The sequence below is a fragment of the Acinonyx jubatus genome, chromosome A2 (assembly GCF_027475565.1).
Source record: "Acinonyx jubatus isolate Ajub_Pintada_27869175 chromosome A2, VMU_Ajub_asm_v1.0, whole genome shotgun sequence".
Lineage (NCBI taxonomy): Eukaryota > Metazoa > Chordata > Mammalia > Carnivora > Felidae > Acinonyx > Acinonyx jubatus.
This window is the reverse complement of record NC_069383.1, coordinates 14,126,797-14,151,198: the sequence shown is the minus strand read 5'-3', so window position 1 is coordinate 14,151,198 and position 24,402 is coordinate 14,126,797. Positions and strand designations below refer to the sequence as shown.

Below are 24,402 nucleotides of genomic sequence, written 5' to 3'. Positions count from 1 at the left end.
CCTGTTACTGACACTTGCAGTGACATACTTTTCTATTCTAAAGGGAAAAGTTGTTATTGTTGATCAGTAAACTGGGCATATCCTAGAGGCCATCAAATGCCACTAATGGGAGTGTCCAATAAAAGCTGTTCTCTTCTTGCCTGCCTCAGGGCTTTGGCACAGGTCTTTCTGAAGGGTGTCCTTTCTCCCCTTTAGCTCTCAGCTCAAAGGAGCTTTCCCAGGGCACCTGACTCAGTTTGTTGAAGTGACTTCAGCTCAGGCCATGATCTCACGGTTCCTGGGTTCGACCCCCTCATCAGGCTCTGTGCTGATTGTGCAGAGCCCGGAACCTGCTTTGGATTCTGTGTCTCCCTCTCTCTCTGCCCCTCCCCCGCTTGCACTCTCTCTCTCAAAAAGTAAATAAGCATCACCCCCCCCCAAAAAAGCAACAAAGAAACGTTTCCCTGGCCTGTTGAAAGCTCTTTTAATCTACACCTTCATAGTATAATAATTTGTCATTACCAAAAATGATCACTGTTGAACCACCGAAGTACACCTAAAACTAGTTAACTATACTCAAAAAAAATTTTTTAAACCTAAAATAAAAACACCCAAGAAACCACAGCCACTACCTGCCAAATGTCCTAAATATCAATGTACGTTCAAGCAAAAAACTTTTTACAAATTCATTGAATTTATTGAGAAGCATAAACATTTGGTTCAAATGACACTGAGCAGATCACTTGAACCTAAAAATACTTTTGTTTAGGTACTACATGGTTTATTTCTTCCATGCGCTGCTAAGGGAGGTGTGTTCAAACCTGGTCAGTCTTGGTGAGGATCTTTGTTATTTCTTGTCAGCCACAGATCTTCTGTCACTTAATAAAGTGCTGCCTCGTTAAAGTGATTGACTGCAGAGCACTTCTTCCACCTAAAATGGAAGCCTGTTTAGTTTGTGAAAGTCCTAGACACTGAAAAATCTTAAAACACGACCACTGGAGGAGACCCCATAGTGTGTCAATCACTTCAGATATAACAAAAATTTCTCTTCCTTTGCTCAAGCCCACTGAAACCCTCAGAAACGGCTTCTAGCGTTTGAAGGATATTTAAAAACTCACCTTCTGCTCTCCTATTTATAGCAACTAGTTAATTTTAATTTTTTTTTTTTAGTGAGCTCTATACCCAATGTGGGGGTTCAAACAAACACGTATGACCCGAGATCCAGAGTCACAAAATATACAAACTGAGCCACCGAGGCACCCCACAATTTAAAGTCTTCTGGCATACAGGTTACCATAGTCTCCTTCTTTAAAAAAGTAGATATTTTCATTATTAACATGTATTATCAAAGGGTAGGCAAAAAAGTACAGTTTGTAATAAAGCTTTTTCTCCTAATACCTGTATACCAAGTACCAATTTTAAATCATAGAATAAAGTTTGTGTTGGTTCACTGATACACTTTATTACTTGCTCCTGTATTTTAGGCATTTTGGTTTATTTTTGAGAAAGAAAGGGCATAAGCAGGGGAGGGGCAGAGAGAATCTCAAGCAGGCTCCACGGTGAGTACAAAGCCCAAACTCATGAAATCAGTCAAATGCTTAACCGACGGAGCCACCCAGTGACCCCTTATTTTACTTTTGGATTGCCTTGAATAAAAGTGCCCCAAATAGTTGCTAAAATAATTGAATATTTTAAACATCAAAAGGCCCTCAGTTTTCTGTATGACAGTTCCTTAAACAGATGGTTTCAAACAGGCTGTTACGTTGGGATAACAAAAAGACTCAAAATCTCATTGGCTTTTCACCCTGAAGGTTTGTTTATTTTGCGGTCACATTATAGGCCCCTCAGAGATCAGCTGAGTGTCCTGCTCTGTGTGACCCAGGCTGGTGAACAGCCGCGTTCGATTAGAAGAATGAGGTCAATGGTGGACTGGCCCTTTGCTCACCTTTCATCAGCCTAAGAAAAGTCGGGCTTTGCAGCTGCCCTAAGCATCCAGAAGGCATAGACTTAGAAACACCATCAATATCCTACACCTCCCCTCTCTCCCTCAACTCTTGGGTTGTATTTACTTCACTTATTCTCCCAACCCCCCCCCTTTTTTTTTTTAAATAAGAATCTGTGGATGTCCCACTCATTGTGCTGTGATGGCATGACAAGAGGTTGAAACAGTAGTTCTGTGCAAATGAGAAAGTTGAGGGGTTTCTATGGTCACTGTTGGTTCCCCAACTCTTTTTGTAAGAGGCAGGCACACTGAAAGAGCTCGTGCTCAGTGCACAGAACAGGACAAGAACATGTTATGGACTGACTGATACACAAGCTTCCACTGCCTTTCCCAAGACCTGAAAGGAGCTGCTCCAAACATAAATGTACCTCAACTCGAGAAGCAAGCCACACTCACCGCCTGCAAAGACCATCTCCCCAGTGCAGACACAGATATGCCAACAGGACAACCACCAATGAACCTCTTCCTCCTTTCCAGACACCAGAAAGCAGAGGCTTTCAAAAGAGTCTCTCTTCCCCACTCAGACCCCCAACGGTTCTACCTTGCCTCTGAGGCTCTCCAGCATCACTCTGGAGGTGCGTGTGATCCCCAGCAGCTGGAAGCACAATGTCAACACTTCTGGAAGGAAGCAATGGATAAGAGAGCTTACAGAAACAGACTACTCACGGACCTATAGCTGTTACTATGACTACAGTAAGTCACCGTATCCACCATTCCTACAGGTGGAAACATTCTCAGTGGCACAAATTCCTGACATAGATATTTAAACCAAGCAACAGTATTTTTACAAATAAGCAATGCAAAAAGGTCACTGCAGAATGGTTTTTATTAATAAAAAGTAGGACAGCATCATCAGGGAGAAAAATACCCTTTCAAAATAGATGGCATGTTGTGACCTACCTGTTATTTGAGGGTACACGAAGCAGGTTCAGCTACAGGCGCGCAGCAGCAAACTGGCAGGGCCTGTGGCCGCCAAAGAGGGCCTGAGTCTCAGCCTTGCAAATTCTAAAATACAGAATCATTGGAGGATCCCAGCTAGTAAGGTCCTCTCTGTATCTCTCAAAGCATTCACAGCAGGCTAGATGTTTTAGGGAAAGTGGTCACTTTCCTCCACAGAGAGGTGACTAATTGAAGAAGTGATCAGAGTCCATGAAAGAAACAAATGTTATGCTTTGACATCTGCACCAAAACTGCTCAGTACACGAAACAGAAAGCCAACTGGTTTTTTTTTTTAATTGTTTTATTTGGGAAAAGTGCTTCTTACAAAAGGGCAGCTGCAAAATACAGACACCTCTGCAACAGTTACTTGTTTTCTCTTAAAGTGAAAGAATGGGCGGGACCCAAGGAATCACAGCAGTGGATGGACCAATGAGGAGCATCTCCAAGTTATCTCCGAAACTAGAGCAACACAACTCAAAGCTAAAATTTCCAATCAAGAAATTCTTGTAAGAACTGAACTTTAGCCTGTCTCGTGGATTACCAGCCCTGCCCCCGTTTAGTGGGAAAGCGTGACTTACTCCTGCGCACCAATTACTCCACTACAAGAAACGTGTCAGAATATTAAGTTTTGAATCACATCTGTCTGCCTGCAAAGCTCAGAGATGGAAGGAGGCAAATACTTCCAAAAACAAACACAAAAACCCAACAATGAAACCTGAAACAAGGACAAAGGTTTGTCCAAAAGTGCCTGGCCTGGAAAGGCGAGGAGACCGTAAAACATTAAATACAACTGTGTATCCGAGCCCGGGGTTGAATGTGTGGGACAACCAGGCGCACTGCTCTATTTACAGCTACCAAGACATGCTTTGTCCTTTACCATCTATTGGCCACACTAGGCTGAAACCACTAAACCAAGTCTTTCCACTAAGGCTAAGAACACTGTGTCTATGCAGGGAGAAGCTTATCGCACGCTCACACTCGTGCACACCAAGTCCAGCAGCCCCTGGGAGTCCACTTCCGGCTCTGCATTTCTTTTACGCGCTGTATCTTTTTGTATGTGTTCTTTCACAATCTGCCTATCGTGCTACACGGTAAAATCTCAACACATTCGCACCTGGTTCTGGTTACCCCGTAATTATTACTTGTGTGCAATTAAACAAGAGACCAAAACCACAGAACAAGGGCACAGGTGGGGAGTACAGGGTAGGGAACAGATAGATGTAAAAACACAGATGTGCAGATTTCACCAGAAGCCTCAAGCATCCACCTTGTGAGTCTGCAGCAGGCTACTTGCCACAGTCCAGACCCTTCACCTGTCACCCCTATTCTTGGACCCGAAAGCGGGGCCCGCGCTGTTACGTTTGAACCCGGGGTCCTCAAAGTAGAGTGTGGAAAAGTCCGTAAACGCTACCCTAGAACCGTGTGAATCTGGCGGGAAACAGATGGCGCAACTAACCTACTCTGACAGTTAAATCCATGTTACGAAAAAAAACTAGCTTTAAGATTTATTTTTGTAACTTCTGGAAACAGAGGAGACAACACACTCCTTGAGGGAAGGTGAGGGGACGAGAAGACAGGCCCTGGGTAAAAGGACCACGACAGCACCTGGATTGGATAGGCCTGCCTAGGACAGAAACACGGGCACTGCCACACCACCACGGGGACGGCTCCTGGCTGAGGCTCGGCAGACCAGTGCGCCACGCAAAGCTGCTATAGATCCAAGTCATAAAAATCTTCCAGCTCATCATGAAACAAGTCCCACTCGTCTTCAGAGTCTGTCAGGTCGTCGTCCCCACCTGCGGCCAAAAGCATAAGCAACATCTCGCCCAGCTCAAAGGTGACAACCTCCTCTTCGTCGTTGTCAAATGGGTTGCTGTTCTCTCTTTCCTCAATGAGCTCCCAGAAGTGGTTCCTTCGTTGGGCCTGTAAAAAACAAGGCCATGATAGGGAGGGCACTGTCGAGTAGCATCTTCTATCCTGGTGTTTCTAAGGCAAACCATCCAGCACACCAGAGGGCATGACGAACAGACTTCTCATTTAGGGTTTCGACTTTACCAATTCCTACCCTCTGGTTACTTGATGCAAACCGTTTAGGCTAGAGCTCTGGGCACTCTGTATCTTTTCCTCTCCTATCCCTCCCCATTTCCTGAGGTGGCTCTCTCCTCCTCTCATCCTCCAGTCTCACTCCCAGACCTGTGCGGTAATCTTCCCCTACCCCAATCTGTGCAGGACTCAACGGATAGCGTGGAATTTCCCCTCCTTTAAAAAAACAGCGAGAGTTACCCGGTATCTGCTTGATGTTCCCACTTTCTGTCTCTGTGGCTCCTCTCTACGGCCATCAGGGTACGCATGCTTGTAAAAACAGTTCCCTCCAAATGGGCAGCTCCCACGTCCTTCATCAAAATACCTGCACGCCTTGTTGCTGGAAAGGAAAATATCGCAACCCTTATTCACAGTGGATTTCAGGTCTGTATTTGACTATCATCCGGTATTTCGTTAAACAGGTAGGGATAGAACCAGCATGTTCGTTCACAGCCCTCCCCAAGGTGTGTTCTTAACATGTGTGCACGAATGCATGAAACACTAACTAGAAACAGACACTCTGTTCAAGTCTATGCTGTTTGTAACAGCTCCAGTACCGCAGATCCAGCAGAGAGAAAATCTTCTAGAAGCCCACACACAAGCACACAGAACAACTAGAACATGGACGCAGAAGAAGGCAGAACCCCACTCATGGGGTTTCAGCAATCAGCAGTATAGACTTCGTTATAACACAGTCCCTTGGCATGCACCCCAAGGACTGTGTTATAGCCAGGTACACAACGGGGAAGTGTAATCAGGGGCGACACAAGAAACTGTACTGGGAAGTCAAAGAAAGGGTAGGAAGGAGGTAGGAGTATATAATGCAGCACTGTTCTTTTCAAAGTGAACCCAAGCCATGTTGGGATCTTAGCCTGAGAAAAGGCTGCAGTGCTCATACCTCATTGCCTCTTTGTATTTCTGAATGAGTTTCTGCTTCTCTTCTTTCTCCTCCACCCAGTACTCACTTGGAATGACAAAGTTAGATGTGATCCGGCATTCTGGGCAGGACCTGGGAAACAATGAACAGGCTGCAATGCATATCCCCCTTTACAGGCCCACTCTTCAAGGACACACCCTGATGTGTCACCTCCATACTTAAAGACTTAACTGAAAGGCAAGTGGGCATTTCCTGAAAGGGTTCCACACACTGTCACACAACTGACCATTTCCTCTGAGGCAAGACAAACTCCTTCATAAATTCAATTCAATGGCTAGCCAATTCACTCAAAAAAATAATGATAATAATAACAACAACTTCGGTTAAAAAATAAAAACAAAAAAATAAAAAAACAAAACAAAACAAAAAAAAAAAACCAACCAAAGAAGACATTTCACACGGACTCCTTTTTCTTTCGTTTAAATAGATTTATTTCTTGTAACTTTGCTCTGTTTAGATTATGTAGTCTTTGTTCAGTTATGAGAACAATCTTTAAAGGATGGTGGATTATTGGCTAGCTTAATGGATGGAATAGTAAAGTGGAAAATGTAAAACGTCAGGAAACATACATTCAGAGCTAGATAAGTTTGTTCGCTGAGCCTAAACTGGCTAATCCATTAAACACAATCTCCTCAGAAAAAGCACGAAGAATCTACTGACTGATACACAGGGTTTCCTCGTTCAAATGAAAAGTAGACCTATACCAACTAACCTAGAAGCTAGCGGAAAATACAAAGGAGAAGTCCCAATTAGAATACCCCAGTTTCAAGATAAAATGCATGCATTTAAGTGCGGTCCATCTGGTTGAAAGTTGGCACAAGATACTAAATTCTTCCCCAAAATAGAAAGCACAAACGGAGATTGGGGAGGAGTCTCACTTTATGATCTTGCTCTCAAATTGCTTAGCACTCCTCCACTTGCGAATACACTTGAGACAGTAAGTGTGGCTGCAGTTGGAGAGAATCCCAAAGCGGCGCTCGCTGGGGCTGGCTTTCTCATAGACCACCTCCATGCAGACCCCGCAGACCATGTCCTTGCTGCGCTGGACAGCGAACGAGAGCTCCATGTCCTTCTCATGGGCCTCGATGCAGGACTAGAGACAGTAGAGAGAGAAGTGTGATCAAGTCACTGAACAACGAAGACTTCCACTGATAGCTCGAGACTGGTGTTCAGAGAAATCAATAGTCACCCAAAAAAGAGGTTCCCAATTGGACAGCGAAAGCAGCTTTGTTCACAAGCAAATACAGTAACCTTTTGGGTCTTTACATCATTACAAAGTCAAACTAGAAGAATGCAACTTGAAGAACGGCGGGGGGGGGGGGGCAGGGAGGAGAGGTGTCACCCAGTTTTCTTTACCCTCTGCGTTATGATCCATGTTGGAGACGGTTTTTCATACTGTTTATTGATCTCATTAAGGATGATGGAAATTAATATTTATTAGGGGACAACTATGTGCCAGGTACCTAATTTTCACATTAAAGGAAAAACCAGCTTTATTGAGGTATACTTCACATACCATTTTAATTCATTCTTTCAAAGGGTGCAGTTTAGTTATGTAACCATCCCCACAATCAATAGGAGAATGTGTCCGTTACCCCAAGAAAAACCCCACTCCCACAGCAGTCACTCAATCCCCCTGAAACCAGCCTCCCAGTCCTAGGCAACTAGTAATCTTTGGCTATGCTTATCCCGGGGTGTATCATATAAATGTGTCCTTTAGGGACTGGCTTGGTCAGTTATCTACACTGTGGAAGGCTATCTGCGTGTAGAGATTACCTAAATAAACTTAAAAAAAAAAAAATTACACTACTCTGAACATTCATGTACAGATTTGTGTACATGTCCCACCCTTTGTTTTAAGGGAGGTGTAACTGACATTTATTACACTACACATACTTTTTCATTTTATAAGAAACATGTTAATTGTAGGAAATACAAAAGAGCAACCAAAAAGTCACCCATAAATCCACATAACCACATTTTAGTATATTCTATCTTTCTGAAACCTCTTTTTAAACAATCTTCAGAAAGACATTACAAAAAGAGACAAAACAAAAAAAGACGCTACTATCCCCAAAACATACCTGAACGATTTATTTAACTTGCCTAATTCACACAACCAACATGCTGCGAAGGTAGGATTCAAACTATGTCTATCCCACATCATGCTTTACCCAACAACCAAATTAATTTTTATTAAACAGAAATGATAACGATTGGAGGCAAAATCTGCTCCAATAAACAAGATTCATAATGCAATGTTTTCTCAACAAAAAATTTATGCTGCAATGGGCTTAAAACCGTAGCCTGCAATCTGCACCCTTTGGGTTTGAAAGGTAAAGCGGTGCCATCACCGTGGAGAATGCCTGGCAGTGGTTTCCTATGACCCAGCAATGCTACTCTCCAAGAGACTGCCAAGGGGGAAACAATCCAAGTGTCCACTCAAATGATGACTGGAAAGATAAAATGTGGTACAGCTATGCAGTGACTTGTTATTCAGCCAGAAGGAATGAAGTACTGATAGACGTATAGGATTTCATTCAGAAGCAATCCCCACAACAGGGAAATCCAGAGAGACAGAAAGTAGATCAGTTATTTATTGTCAGGAGCTGGACGAAGGGCAGGATGGAGTAATAGAGCTAAGGGGCATGAAGTGTCTTTTGGGGATGATGAAAATGTCCTAAAATCACAATCATGGTAATGGTTACACAACTATGTTGATAGACTTAAAAACAATGAGACAATCTTAGAAGAGTAAATTCTATGGAATGTGAATCTCGGAAAAACTGTTGGTATTTAAAAAAAAAAAAGAGGGTGCCTGGCTGGTTCAGTTGAAGAGCATGTGTCTCTTGATCTCAGGGTCATGAGTTCAAGCCCCACATTGAGTACAGACAGCACTTTAAATAAACACTTTTAAAGAAAATGAAAACATTTAAAAAGAAAGAGCCCATGGTCTGAATTCTGAAAGGATGATTTTGTGATAAGGTATTCAGAGCCCAAGAGACAAAACCACTGAATTCACCAAGCGTTTCCGAAATTAACAATGCTTGTGAAAGGGGACATCCCATCTCACACCTATTAGCACATGGCCCCGCGGACTTACTTTTATATGTTGTGATCTCTGGGCAGCGTCCATGGGGTGGAGAACCTGCAGCCCACACATGTCACAGGAGTCTCCGTGGAGATACACACAGTTCTCCCCGTACCGGCACTCTCCCACGGCGGCATACGGGCAAAGCTGCTTCTTTGTTTCAGCCACGGTTTGCTCCTTCTCACATTCTTCCTTGGTCACCGAGCCCTGCGGGGGTGCTTCAGTGCAGGAAGGGGCCGCTGAAAATGTGTAAGAGGGCAGTAAAGGTCCAAAATGGGTAAGGGGGAAATACGAACTATAAGGTAGTAACTGAGAACCTAACTGAAAAGAAAAAATGAGAACTTCAATTAAAGGCCAAACAGTCTATGTAATCCCTTTACTCCTGAAACAAATCTTTCTAATGCTGGTATTTCCATGAATGGGCTTATGTAAAAGAAAACAAAACTTTTTAGGCACCTCATCTACAATGGCACTGATTAAAGCAAAGAGGCAAAAGAAGCTTCAGTTTTTCAAAACACTCTATATTCACTACTATTGGGATCAAAGTTTCTTTCACTCCATAGGTAAATCTTAGGTAATCCAATTTAGTGTATTAAGATTAGGTTAAGGGGCGCCTGGGTGTCTCAGTTGGTTAAGCATCCGTTAAGCATCTGGCTTCGGCTCATGATCTCAGTTTGTGGGTTTGGGCCCCATGTCGGGCTCTGTGCTGACAGCTTGGAGCTTGGAGCCTGGAGCCTGCTTTGGATTCTGTGTCTCCTCCTCTCTCTGCCCCTCCCCTGCTCATGCTCTGTCTCTCAATAATAAATAAACGTTAAAAAAATTTTCTTTTTTTACAGATTAGGTTAAACATGAAGAGTGGAAGTAGAAGGCTGTGAAACCCACCTAAAGGACGGACTACTGTCTAGTGCCCTACGTTTTCAGTCTTCTAAATACTCACTACGGCCACAGTAGGGCTGGCCAGGAACAAACTCAATGGCATTCACCCAGTCTTCTGAACCTGCTCCTACACTTGCAAAGTTTGAATTTCGTGAGTCGGCTTCGCCCGTATTCATTTCAACAACTGGTCCAACTACCGATGAGAGACTTGAGGAAGCAGCAAGGGATGATTTTGCAGTCAGATCTGCCACAGTCACTTCTTCCTGTTTCAGTGGCTTGCTATGTTCATATCTAAAAGAAAAATTTAAAGTCAGCAGTCACTGTCTTGCCAGCAGCCCCAAATGGGGTATGTTATTTCCTGATCCTATCTTTGGGTTCTTGTCAAACTACGGTACCGATGAATCAGCTGGGAAATTGTTAAAAGGCAGATACCTAATTTCTTAGTCTGGAGCAGAGCCCAGGATTCTCCAGGTCTACCAAGGCCCCACACTGCTAGCCCAAGGACTACACTGTGAGGAGCAAGGTCATAGACCAGGGGTCAAGCAAACACTAAAGGGTCAAACACGGGGTGCCTGGGTGGCTCAGTCGGTTAAGCGTCCGACTTCGGCTCAGGTCCGTGAGTTTGAGCCCCGCGTCGGGCTGTGTGCTGACAGCTCAGAGCCTGGAGCCTGCTTCACATTCTGTGTCTCCCTCTCTTTCTCTGCCCCTTCCCTGCTCATGCTCTGTCTGTCTCAAAACTAAATAAACATTAAAAAAAAAAATTTTTTTTAATAAAAAAAAAAGGGTCAAACACATACTTTGTGCTTTGCAGGTCATACTGTCACTGCCATAACTATTACTATTAAACTCTGTGATTATACTTCAAAGGCCACCATAGGTGTTACTTAAGTGACTGTACATGGGTACATACTATACATGTGTGTATTCCAGTAAAACTTCATTTATCGAAAGAGCTTTTGGCCACGTTTGGCCTACACACCAGAGTTTACCCACCCTGTCACAGACCACCCACTACCCCTTAGATTCTACTCCAATGGGGGCGGGGGTCCTGCAGTTTCCATGGCAACTATGCTAAAGACCCCGGGCAGCCAAAACAATGCTAGGGTGCCTGGGTGACTTAGGGAGGGGTTGAACCTCCCACTCTTTTGGCTCAGGTTAGGATCCCAGGGTCACAGGATCAACATGGGGCTCCACTCTTGTCACTGAGCATGGAGCCTGCTTGAGATCCTCTCTCTCCTTCTGCCCCTCCCATTTTTATACACACATACCCTCTCTCTCTCAATAAATAAAATTATTAAAGAAAAAATGCAAGGGTGACAAATTCAACAAGCAGAAACATGGAACATTTTACCAACACACACATTAAAATGTTCACACTATTAAACGGAAGAGAATAGTATTTTCGTACATTTTTTAAGCTTATTTATTTTGAGAGCATGTAAGCAGGGGAGGGGCACAGACAGGATCCCTGGCAGGCTCCACACTGTTAGCAGAGACCCAACATGGGGCTTGATTCCAAGAAGCATGAATGAGATCATAATGAGCTGAAATCAAGAGTTGGACAGTCAACCAACTGAGCCACCCAGGCACCCCCCGGAAAAGTAACTTTTTAAATCAAATCTGCCTATTTAGGCAAAGCTATGCCCTTAGTGCAGAATAGATCTATATAAAATGTGACTCTGAAGCAAAGATTTGTGAGTAAGCACTAGGAGAGATCAAGTACAAATAAACAGCAAGACTCTCATTTTGAAAGGCAAAAAATATGGTTCGGTGAAGCATGGACTTTAGGAACAGGGATCAGTCTCAGACCCTCAGACCAAATTCAACCAGAGTTAAAAGTGGCTTTGACATTTTTATGTTTAAATGGTATATATTCCTTTGATTCTAAAACACATTTACAACATTTAAATTATCTATTTATTTTTAAAAGTGAGCTCTATGCCCAACGTGGGACCTCAACTCACAACTTGAGATCAAGAATCACACGCTCCACCAACTGAGCCAGCCGGGCACCCACTGACATTTGTTGATTATTACTTTTTCATTCTTTTTGGGGGAGCAACTAGAATTGCAATCCAGGAGACACAGATTCAGGTAGCAACCTGACTTGTGTTCCTGGTTTCACCATTTTAAATTGGTTGGAAAAAAAGATCACTTTAGGACACATGAAAATTATATGGAACTAAAATTTTAGCATCCCAAATAAAGTTTCATGGGAACACAATCACATCCAGCAGCTTATGTATTATCTATGGCTGCTTTTGTATGACAAGAAACCACGTGGCCTGCGTAGCCAAAAATTTATTTTCTGGCCCCATACAGAAAAAATCTGCCAAGTCCTGCTTAAAAGGACTCTCGGATCTACTGGATTCAGAGCCCAGGACAATGTCTTCGTTATAATTAAGTTAATTCTTTAATGGATTATCACAGAATCAGTGACCTTACAGTCAAAGTGTTAAGTGAAGAAATAATGCTGAGACAACACTGAAACTAATATTGAGCTTTTCTTTCACATCTTGCAAAGAATACTTTGATATAGGATCAATTTCTATGTAAGGAAGTTTAATCAATTTTCCTTCCAGCTCTAACTAAGAGAAGATAAACATTTTTCCCTCCAGTTGGCTACTTCCCGCCTCCAATCATTCCAAAGTCTGGTATCTGTCTTTAAATATTTTAAAACTTAGGGGCGCCTGGGTGGCTCAGTTGGGTGAGCGTCAGACTTTGGCTCACGATCTCGTGGTTCATGAGAGCCCCGCATCGGGCTGTGTGCTGACAGCTCAGAGCCTGGAGCCTGCTTCAGATTCTTTGTCTCCCTCTCTCTATATGGCCCTTCCCCTCTCAAGCTCGGTCTCTCTCTCTCTCTCTCTCAAAAATAAACAAACATTAAAAAAAATTTTTTTTAATAAATATTTAAAAATTTTTTTTAATATTTTTGAGAGACAGAGACAGAGTACAAGCGGGGAAGGAGCAGAGAGAGACAGAATGTGAATCAGGCTCCAGGCTCTGAGCTATTAGCACAGAGCCTGATGTGGGGCTCAAACTCATGAACAGAGCCTTGAGATCATAACCTGAGCCAATGTCCAGCACTTAACCGACTAAGCCACCCAGTCACCCATCTTTAAATATTTTAATTTATGGGACTCAGTGGGTCTATAGGGCAAGGGCCTACATAGCAAAGGTTGTCACCTGTCAACCAAGGTTCTCCACTGGTGTCCAGAAACAAGGAGGGAAGGTCGCCTGGCTGGCTCAGTTGGAAGAACATGCAACTCCTCATATCAGGGTTGTGAGTTTGAGCCCCTCGTTGGGCAGAGGTAACTTAAATAAAACTTACACAACAACAAAAAAAAAAGACAAAGGAAACGAGGGAGTTCTTTTAAATTTTTCTTTTTTACATTTATTTATTTTTGAGACAGAGAGAGACAGAGCATGAACAGGGGAGGGGCAGAGAGGGGGGGGGGGGGGGGGACACAGAATCGGAAGCAGGCTCCAGGCTCTGAGCCATCAGCCCAGAGCCTGACGCGGGGCTCGAACTCACGGACGGCGAGATCGTGACCTGAGCTGAAGTCGGACACTTAACCGACTGAGCCATCCAGGCGCCCCAGGAAATGAGGGAGTTCTAATAGCATTCAGCAGGTGGGGGCAAAGGATACTAGACTTCCTGCCATGTGTACCACCAGCTCTGGGCAAGAACGGCCTCACTTCATAACAGTGTCACCACTAGCAAACACTGATGCAGTAATTTTTCTGAACTGTTGGAACTAGGACTTTTATCTTTCATTATAAACTACTCCCTCTGTGAGGAGTTCAATTAATTGAAACCTCTGGGCATTGGCCAAGTTATATTTAAAAAATCCCTATACCATAAGAGCGAAAGTTTAAATCATCCAGGTGTAATTTTAACAAGAAAATAAGCAGTCTTGGAACAAGCACCTCTGTAACATTCCTTCTTTAGCTAGTCTAGAATCAGTCTTTTAATGATCACCTAACCTATTAGGGGTGCCTGGGTGGCTCAGTTGGTTAAGCGACTCTTGATTCGGGCTCAGGTCACGGTTTGTGGTTTGTGAGGCTAAACCCTGAGGCAGGCTCTGCCCTGTCACTGTGGAGTCTGTTTGGGATTCTCTCTTTCCCTCTTTCTCTGCCCCTCCCCCACCAGGACTCTAAACAAACCAAAAAAAAAAAAAAAAAAAAGATTGCCTAGACCAGTCTATCTGTCCCAAACAATTACCACCGAAGCCTTCCTTTCAGGCAGGCTATTAATACACAGGTTTCCCTAAGTCCTTTCACTTTATCCAAAGGGCTCTAAATCGAGCTCAAATCAGGACTATTCCCCAGAGAGGGAGCTGCACATTTCCTATAAAGTAAACTTATTAGGTGACTCACATCTGCCTAAATGTCAGAGCCTCACCAAAACAAGGGCTCACTCCCTGGCCTTCAACCTCCGTCTACCACAAGGAAACTCACGGACTACGGGAATGTGCTGAAGATGGACTTCTATACGCTTTCTACTTAGTCCCAAAGGAGAACACGAAATGCCACTGGGGCTGCCAAAGCTACCTGAAAAATAAGCTGATGATTGACACAGAGCCCAGGCCTTAGCTTAGATTTCTTCAGTTTAACCTTTTTTTCATTCATTCCACCTATATGACCCAATCAGGTGAGTGCCTCTACTGGAATAAGAGGATCATCCGTTAACTAGCCATACTTCCCCTCCTCCTGTCACACAGCAAGCACACTCTCCAGGACGTCTCTGGACTCATCTCCTCTTAACATTTCCTCTCTCCCTGGACAGAGTTTACAAGGATCCTCAACAGACTGGCTAGGCAAAGAACCCAGCTCCCCTACAATTAATCAGCCTAGAACACCTGCAGAGACCAGCCCATGAAAAAATCTTTAGTATGATAGGGCTCTAGACAACCCCCCCTTTCATACTGTGACTAAAAAGGATAAATAAACCTGGGGGGGGGGGTATTTTTTGGAGTAGAGTGTCACTGTCATTTGTCCCCATCTCCAGTAATACTGAAAGGAAAAAAAAAATCAGCAAAGAGTAAAATGATTGACTTAAACTCAGATACCAAGAGGTTCCACTTCTGAGCTTCTAGTCATATGAAAAAAAACTTTGTCCTTAGTAACTTCCTAGTAAAATGCATGTGGGATGACCTAACATTAATATCCCACCCATCAGTAATTCAGTCTTTTGAACTCTTTAGCATTTGAACACAAGAGTTGACATAATCCTTTTCTGAAAGAATGCTAAAATTGGCTGACATTCCCAAAATGTCTCACCTACTGTGATGGTTTAAAATATGTCCAGAATTCTTTGCCACTACTCCTTTCAAAAGGTGGAGCCCAATCACTCTCCCCTTGAACGTGCGCTGGGACTTGCTGACTTGTTTATAATAAAACAGAATATAGTGGAAGGGAGTGTGGGACTTCTGAGACCAGGTCATAAAAGGCATTGTGGCTTTGTCCTTGCTGGCTCTCTTGAATCACTGGCTCTGGGGAAAAGATAGCTACCAAGTATGTGGACGCTGAGCAGCCCCAGGGAGAGGTCCGTGTGGTGCGAACTGAGGTCTCACCGATAGTGAGTGAGCGAGCCACCCTAGAAGTGATCCTCCAACCCCAAGACTTCAGATAATGCCAGTTCTGCCAGAAATCTTGACTGCAATCTTGGGGGTCTCAGAGCTAGAACCACTCAGCTAAGCCATGCCCAGATTCTGACCCCCAGAAACTATGAGACAATGTCTATTATTTCTAAACTGCTGAATCTCCCAGTAATTTGTAATAAACAGGTAACTAAAACACGTGTTTTCTGCTCAATTGCAATTTCAGATTATGGTACCAATTCAAAGACAGATTATTGGAATTATGTGTCTTACTCTTATCTTTTCTCCCAATCTCTCCCAATCCACCCCTGAACAAAACTGATCTGTAGAGTTCTTACCTGCAGCGGTCTCCGTAAATACAGTATCCTCGCTGAAAATACTTGCACACTACACCATACGGACTGTCAGAGAGGTCATGCGAGTAGCGACAGTTATCTCCTTCCTTACAAACCCCATGCATGAAATACCTGTGAGAAAAAGAACCACAAAATTGGATTTAAAAAGTCTAGAACCAGGGGCACCTGGGTGGCTCAGCTGGTTAAGTGTCCGACGTCAACTCAGGTCATGATCTCACAGCTCATTGGTTAGAGCCTGCGTCCCGTCCCGACTCTGCGCTGAACCTGAAGCCTGCTTTGGATTGTGTGTGTCTCCCTCCCTCTCTCTCTCTGCCCCTCTCCTGCTGGTGCTCAGTCTCTCAAAAATACATAAACGTTAAAAAATAAGTGAAAAGTCTAGAGCCAGCACTAAAAGAATTCTTAGCCAATGTATCAGTAATATACTAGTGCTGCATGGCAGCAATATATTCTATTACATGTGAAATGAACACAGAACACGTAGAATTAGACCGTATGACAAGATTATCCATTATGGTACCACAGGAAGGCTGCCTATGCATATGTGCACCAATTCAGATTTAAACTTTGAGGTTGGTATTCATCTGACCACTGTTCTCATTTTACAGTCCTGAGGAGGTAGCTTCTTGTTTTCCACTAACTTTAGCCAATAATAGCAGCTCTATCTGTAAAAAAGTCAAAGATAAAGAATCAAGAAGCAATGCAGACCACAACGGGTCAGACTACTGTACTTCAAGAGACCATTTTAATTCTTTCAAATCCACATGTGAAAATAAAAACCAATTTTGCCACAGAGTTAAAGGGCAATCACGATGTCCTATGGTTAGTATGTTGTTCCTGTGCCTTAAAGAGTTACATGTGTATCTAACCAGCAGCTTCCAAACACCAAGTATCACAGTCGGAATTACTAGGACTTATTTCGTAAGGGAATCCGGACTAGGCAGCACCAGCACCACCTGGGAATTTGCTAGAAATGCAAACATTGAGACCTCACTGCCTATCTACTAAATCAGAATCTGGGGATGTCCGTATTTCTCTAAGTGTAACTTATGTGGATTAGGTAAGTGATATGGGCCTTATTTTTATAGATAACCCTAATCATGTCAAGTGAGTAGAACCACCACCACCACCACCACCGTCCATCTTCCCACCACTGACTTCCGTCAGGGTTTTTGTTTTTTGTTTTTAATTCTTTGGTCCAGGGGACCTGGGTGGCTCAGTTGATTAAGGGTACTTAGGATTGGGTCCTGATCTCAGTTTGTGGGTTCAAGCGCTGCATCAGGCTCTGTGCTGACAGCTTGGAGCCTAGAGCCTACTTGGGATTCTGTGTCTCCCTCCCCCTCTCTCTCTGTTCCTCTCCCACCTGCGCTATCTCTCAAAAATGAATAAACATTCTTTAAAAATATAAATTCTTTGGTCCTTCCTTTAATGGTCTCTTTCTCTTGAGCAGAGTAATGAAGATTTAATTTTGGCAGGCCACAACTCCCCCAAATATGCATCTATGTACAGCTGGCAGAATAAGAAAAAAGTGCCTATTTCATGGGTGTAAATATGGCTGGTCTTGCAAATGACATCACTATATCCAAGACTGTCACAGTTATCTACAGCTGGTAGGTACAGTAACAGAAAGTACAAGCCCCTTGCCCACATTTTTTAATGGTATGTAAAAAAATATTCAGATTTACCTAAGGAACTCTGAAGAAGTTCCTTCAATTGAACTGTCCCCAAATTCGAATGCGAATAGTTCTATTCAGGGATGACCTGCAAGTGAACCTTCTATGTGACAGCAGGTAAGATGGCAAGAATGTAACATGTTGGTGGAGACAGTTAAAAAAGATCAAGATCCTGAAGTGCTATGACTGCAGTCCATTAAAAAAATATAAAAATATAATTGGAAGTCAAATTATAACTATAACCTAACTTCAACTGTTACTAGGTTTGCCATAATCTAACTCAGGTCTGAACTTATGCTCAACTACAGGGCAACTAAACTAGTTCTATCAGTAGATAATTTCTGACTGCATAAATGAAGACATCAACATTACACACACCCCCAACACCTAAACAAGCCAATGATAATTACATTGTAATCACCACTACAGTATAATTATGCCTCAAAGTATTATATATCAAGTATCCAGTTGCTAATAGGTTATCCATTTGAAACAGTGTCCATGCCTGAATACAGTTGTTTACTGTCTCATCCCTGGTAGGAACTTTTGCTTTTTAAACACAAGACAAAGGTGTCTGAATACAGTTGTTTACTGTCTCATCCCTGGTGGGAACTTTTGCTTTTTAAAGCAAAGGTGTCTATACCTTTGATATTTCTTCGGGATCAATCTTAAGTCAGAGATACACAGACCATTTATTGATTCAGTTTTAAGGCTTGATAAACCCTCTAGAGATTTCCAGCTGGGAAGGTAGCACCTAAATCTCAGGCACAATACTTCATTTAGGTTTGTTTTTAAATCCTATTTGCCAAGTTTTCATTCATTCAACTGCTGTACTTGGGTTTATGACCCTCTTCACTATGTCAGATTTCATCTTCCACCACTCCCTGCCTGACCATAACCTGGGTTCTTAAACCAGTTGCTTCATTTAAGGAGATCAACTTCCGGGGCGCCTGGGTGGCTCTGTCGGTTAAGCGTCGACTTCGGCTCAGGTCTGATCTCACTGTTCGGGGGTTCAAGCCCCGCATCGGGCTCTGTGCTGGCAGCTCAGAGCCTGGAGCCTGCTTCGGATTCTATGTCTCCCTCCCTCTCTGAGGCTTATACTCTGTGTGTGTCTCTCTCTCAGAAATAAATAAAAACATTAAAAAAAAAAGATCAACTTCCTAAAACCTGCAACTTAACATTCAGTAGGACACTTCATTAGCACCTTTGTAAAACATACACCGCTATTTACTTGCTGACATCCATGAAGGGTAGAAACTCTTGAAAAATCCACAAGGATAGTGAAAACTCAACTCAAAAAGATGGAGCCAGCCAGGCACTCCCCATCAGAAGTGGGAGACTCACTTCCAGCTTTGTCGCTTGCTAGTGATGTCATCTTAGTCTCACCAATCTTTATATTTTAGAACTTGAAAAAAAGGGCAGGATGTGTGAGTGAAGTCACTGCATTAGGCCTTTGTTGCTACTCTGGCTCCCTTACGCCTGGGCCTTCCACAGCTTCACTCTGCCCACACTCAGACCGCATTTGGGGACTGTACTGGTTTCTTCCCTTGCCTGATGGGAGGTGTACGTGAACAGATCAGTTCAGAAAGAAGGCAAGACAGCTAGATGTCATGCCACAAGAAGATCTGAAGTTAACCGGAGTAATCGAGCCAGAAAACAAAGGAACAACCTTTTCGGGAACTATTCCTGCAGAAAGCTATACCATGTGTGGTGCAACAGGAGGACTGAGAAAAAGAACTACCCAGCAAGAAGTTCCTGTGGTCCAGAACTAGCAACACCGAAGGAATTCAAGCAGACGCAAAATCACCGGATACTGCAGAATCAACAGAAACACTAGAACACAAGTCCTAATCAGTTACTGCCAAATACTAAGCGTTAATTTACATGGTGTTTACTACGTACTGTCTGGGTTTTTGGGGTTTTTTTCTTGTCTTTTGTCCCTCAGTGGTGTGAACAGTATTGGTACACCCAAAATTATATATCATCCTCACAGTGAAACCCCTCCTTGCCAACTAATTTCTAAGAGATCATGACATAACAGAAGTTACAACAGAAAAGTGGAGAAGGGCAAGCTTCTCCCAAGAATTTCTCCCCAAAACAAAACCAAAATAAATGCTTTTTATTTTTAAATGCCACCACCAAAAAGCCACCATCCAAATTCACCTTGATGTCATTGCCCAGACTAAGCCTCCTTTGGTAAAAGGCTGGGCCACATGGTTTCTAAGGTTCCTTCCACCTTGAAGATTCTGGGACTCCAGGCAGACATTGTCCAGGAATAAAAACAAACATAATCGACTAGATTCTACCCACTGCTGTATCTTTTGGAAATCTAAGCATGTTTGCCAAAATATGTTACAAAAACCACAATATTAGCTTGTGAGGGTACAAGAGAAACAATACCCTCAAAGCATGTCTAGCACTGTAACAACCTACCTGTGGATTTACAGAAATTACTGAATGAGAATTTGGCATTTACCACTTAACTGGCTGACATTCCTTACTGGGATATTTAGTTTTTGATGAGTGCATGTATGCTGTTTCTCAAACTGGACTGTAAATTCTTGGTGGTTAAGGACCATGGATTTCTTTTTTATGTCCTACAATACCTATACAAACAATACTTACATATTTAATAAAAACTGTAGAAGACACCTAGGTGTCATGCAAATCGTAATGCCAGTAACAAATTAATTTCTTAATGAGCTGTGTGACTTTTTCAATGTCACCCCTTCAAAGCAAAACCACATAGGTTGCAAGTAATAAATTTCACTATCAGCACTTGCATAGACTTTCTGGAGTAAGTTCCTTTATTTAAGCTATACCTACACTCAAAAAAGCAAAAAACCTTTTAAAAAATAGAAATGAAGAAACACTTGTATTTTTTGTTACATTATTTCAACTGCCAAACAGTTATATCTACCACTGCAGAAGCACTCTAATCAAGCAGTGTCTTAAATTCAAAATTACAGCTTGCCAAATTACCATCTATTCTTTTAAGTATTATTTTAATCCCACACTCAAAGAAGCTAAAACCAATAGCCTACTTCATAATATTCCTCCAATAAAAAATATGAAAAATGGCCAGGTGGGGGCAGCATAATACAGTTCCTCAGAAAAGGTATATGTAGTTCGGTTTTTCTTAAGCTGCAGAAATAAAAGTGAGATAGGATTCCGAGAAATATATTAAGAAACAAGTGTCTGTCAACTGGAAAGGGAGAAACAAACTGTAAGAGGATTATGCCCTAAGAAAAGTCTTAGTCAAATTGCTAGACACAAGGAAATAAGCAAAAACACTAAAAATACGGCACTATCGTGAATTCAAGGGAGACTTAGCTTTCAAACAGAATAAAGATATTTATAATACAGTGCATCTCTACATTCCCTTGAACATCTAGCATTATCTCTCACTGTAAGCACTAATGCTTATTTAACGAATAACTGACAAAGGAGTCTCCCAAAACAATGTCTTTGCAAACTTACAAGTTCATTCTTTTTTTTTTTCTAGTTCATTCTTTTTTTAAATGAAAGCAAAGGAATCCTCAAGCACGTGAGTGAAGTGGGTAATTTTACGTGTGGGTTTACCAGCATCAACAAGCTGTTACCAAGTACAGATAATGACAAATGAAACAGGGTCCGTACTCTAAGAAAGCTCCAAGTCTACAATAAATGACATATTTGACATAGTCCTATCCCAAGAAAAAAGGTTTTTTTAAAAACAGGATATCATATTGGTACATGGAACAACTGAAAATAATGTCAAATATTAAAATTAAGACGCACCAACTAACCTATACTTTTAGATCACTTTCTCCAAGTTACATACAGGTTTACACAGACAAAAACGAGTACATCTAAGCTTGTATCTTTCACACAATGCCTTTTCAAAATACTAGACTACTGAGCTATGCAAATTTTTTAAATAACATATACTGGTTCCTGGGCAAAAAATTCCCACCAGTCCAGGGACAATCTAGAATACTGCATTCACTCAAAGATCCTAAAGGCAGACAGCAAAGAGGAATGATTAGTCTGGTAAGCTATGTTGAATTGATTATGTGCCGGTGAGGAACCAGAAAGAACAGGGAAAATGTCTAACAGCAGGGAAAGTGAAGTGAAAAAGTGACCATGAATTCTGTGCACTGCTGTAAAGGTGGGTTCAAGTTACAGCTACAAGATAAAAATGAGGGGGAGTATGGTAATTTCTGGTTGGTGATGGGTATTCAAAGCTAGACTATATTGAGACTGGAGATAAGTAAAATCAAAGCATTGTATAGAATTCTCAAAAGAACCCACATATTCAAAACGTTTTCAGCATATAGAGGTAGACTGGGACTGCAGAGGGAAGGGCTAAAAGTTCAGGAATATAAAAGTTACACTAGCTATTTTTAAAAGATCCAACTACCAAGTTTAAATCAAGTGCAGCATTGTGGAGGAAAAAAAAAATGGTAAACACACTCAAACAACCGGTTCCATGAATAGGAACTTTAAAATTCTCATTCTTTAAGATACTGCACTTGACTCCATTCTTACCCTATACAAATGAGAAGCTTCCTAAAATAGCTTTTGTTTTTCCATTCCGTTGCGGAAAACAAACTTTATTTATTAAGCTTATTCTTCATGCCTTATATGTGTATTACAGAAGAACGCTTCAATATCGCTGTTAACACCAGGACAGTGAATTCTGCGTGTTAAGACTATTCTTACGTATCGTATGGAAATTATCCCACGCGGGTTCAAATTGGCGTTCCAGGTTGATTTAGAGAAAGGAAAAGCTTCTGGGCGCTAGTGATCACTTCTAAAAAAACCCAAGTATAACACCCATTTAAATGCACTCGTATGTACAGCGCGATCATTTTTTACATGCGTACACTCAACGTATCTGTAACCGCCATCCACTAATTTTTTTTTTTCCACATCCTTGCATCCGATACACCAAACCAAAACAAAACTGCTCTGCTCCGGGAGCGACAAGCTCTTTGATTCCCCTTCAAAAGTAAGAAGGGTGGATTTCAAGAGAAAACATTTCGCCGCGGGAGGGGAATGGCAGCACGTACAATTTCAGGCGGAGGAGAGGATCCGAGCCAGGCACTCGGTACTAAGACAAAGCTCAGAACCGCCAACCTCAATAAACATACAAGGAAATAACAAAAGCTACTTCTCGGGTGCGGCGGAGGGCGGGGGCGGAGACGCGAGCGGACGTTACCAACGGATGACAAGGCGCCGGGGGCCCGGCAGCCAGCGGACAGCCAGGCCACCTCGCCGGTGAACGCGGCTGCGCTCCCCGGCCCCACAGAGCCGCGGGGAGGCGGGCTCCAGGCAAGAACACCCACCCCTTCCCGAACCTGCGGAGGTGCAGGCAGGGGATGCGGCATCCCGCGACAATGCACAGGGGGGAGGAGTCAGCCCACCTTTCCCTCAGCGCGGCGCGCCGCTCGGCTGGCGCAGGGAGGGGCGGGGAGAGCGGCGGGCGGTGCGGCGGCCCCGCAGCGGCGCTGCGCGCGCTCGGGCCGCGGCGGCCGGCGGGGGTTGACGCAGCGCGGGCGGGGAGGCCGCGGCGGCCAAACGCCGCTCTTTTCCTTCCTTTCTTCGCCCGCCCCCGGCAGACCGCCCGCCCCTTCCTCCGTGCCCTCTCCGCTGCCTCGGCCCCCCTCCATCCCGGCACCCGGCGCCAGGCTGCGCAGCGTCTCACCTGCAGGTGACCTGTTTAGTCCAGCCGCCGCTGCAGCCGTCGCTGCTGCCTCCCCCTCCCCCCGCCCCCGGGGACGGGGAGGTGACTGTGGGGATAGGGGTGGGGGAGGCCGCTGCCACCGCCGCCGCTGCCGCTCCTGCTCCTGATGTTGTGGCTGTTGTTCCGGGAGCTGCAGCCTCCGCCATTACTGTTTATCCCACACAGCAGTGGCACCGGAACTTCCGGGATCACATAGTTCCGGTCCGGCGGCCGGAGGAGAAGGCGGCGAGGCAAGGGGAGGGGAGGGGAAGGAGACTGGGGCGCCCGCTCGCTCCCCTCGGCCCTTCGTCGCGTCTCCCGAGCGCTCCAGCCGCTCGAACTGCGGGCCGGAGCCGCAGCGCCCGCGGCCCGCCCCCAGCATCCTCTGATTGGCGGACGAGAGAGCTCCGCCCGCGGGGGCGGGGCGAGGGCCGGGCTCCGCCAGGTGGGCCCGCCCTCACTGTCCCCCCACCCCCCCCACCCTCGAGACTCCACATCTAGGGAACTGAAGTGCAGGTTTCAAGCATGTAGACCCAGGAGTACTTCCCTAGTGGAAGCTGATGCTGTGTTGAGAGGGAATTGGGATTTGGATTGGAATCCAGAATTTCCCATTTGCTGGCTCTACCAATTATTGGCTGAACGAACTTGGGGCTAGATACCCATTCTCTCTTAAGCCTCAGTTTCCTCATCTCTCAAATGGCGATGCTAGCAGGCCCTCCCTCACAGGGTTGCTGTGAGGATTAGGCACTGAGCTTAGTGCCTTGTACATAGTAAACACTTAATCTTCTCTATGCCTCCGATCAGGGTGTGATCTGAGCCCAAGATACTAGCATAGTAGACAAGCAAAGATTGTGGACTCAGCTTGTCTCCCTGATCTCCTGGTCTCCCCCATTCCTAGCTATGTGCCTTTGAGCAAGTTAATTTACCTCAGTGCTCCTGCTTTCTCGATCTGTAATTAGTTAATGAAATGAGACAATGACTTTCAAAGAATAAAAATGGCACCTAACACAGGTGGTTGCAAAAATTAAATGAGAGTCCATGGAAAATCCTTGGCATTATTCTTTCACACTATAGTTAACAGATGACAAATAACAAAAGGTGTCTGGAATTTCCCAGCTTCTCACAGCCATTTGTGAAACTATGACAATTAAAATGCATAT

At 43.8% G+C, this 24,402-nt stretch overlaps 1 protein-coding gene across 1 annotated transcript; it reads right to left on the bottom strand.

Moving 5' to 3' along the window:
* Positions 1-4,413: 4,413 nt before the first annotated feature.
* On the bottom strand, positions 4,414-23,598 carry MKRN1 (makorin ring finger protein 1). Its single transcript, XM_027075604.2, has 8 exons — positions 23,225-23,598; positions 15,848-15,976; positions 9,968-10,197; positions 9,043-9,269; positions 6,818-7,032; positions 5,901-6,011; positions 5,204-5,342; positions 4,414-4,843 (listed from the first exon to the last, which is right to left on the bottom strand). Exons 1-8 carry the CDS (start codon positions 23,407-23,409, stop codon positions 4,631-4,633), a joined length of 1,449 nt encoding a protein of 482 aa, XP_026931405.1. The 5' UTR covers positions 23,410-23,598; the 3' UTR covers positions 4,414-4,630.
* Between the last annotated feature and the right edge of the window lie 804 nt (positions 23,599-24,402).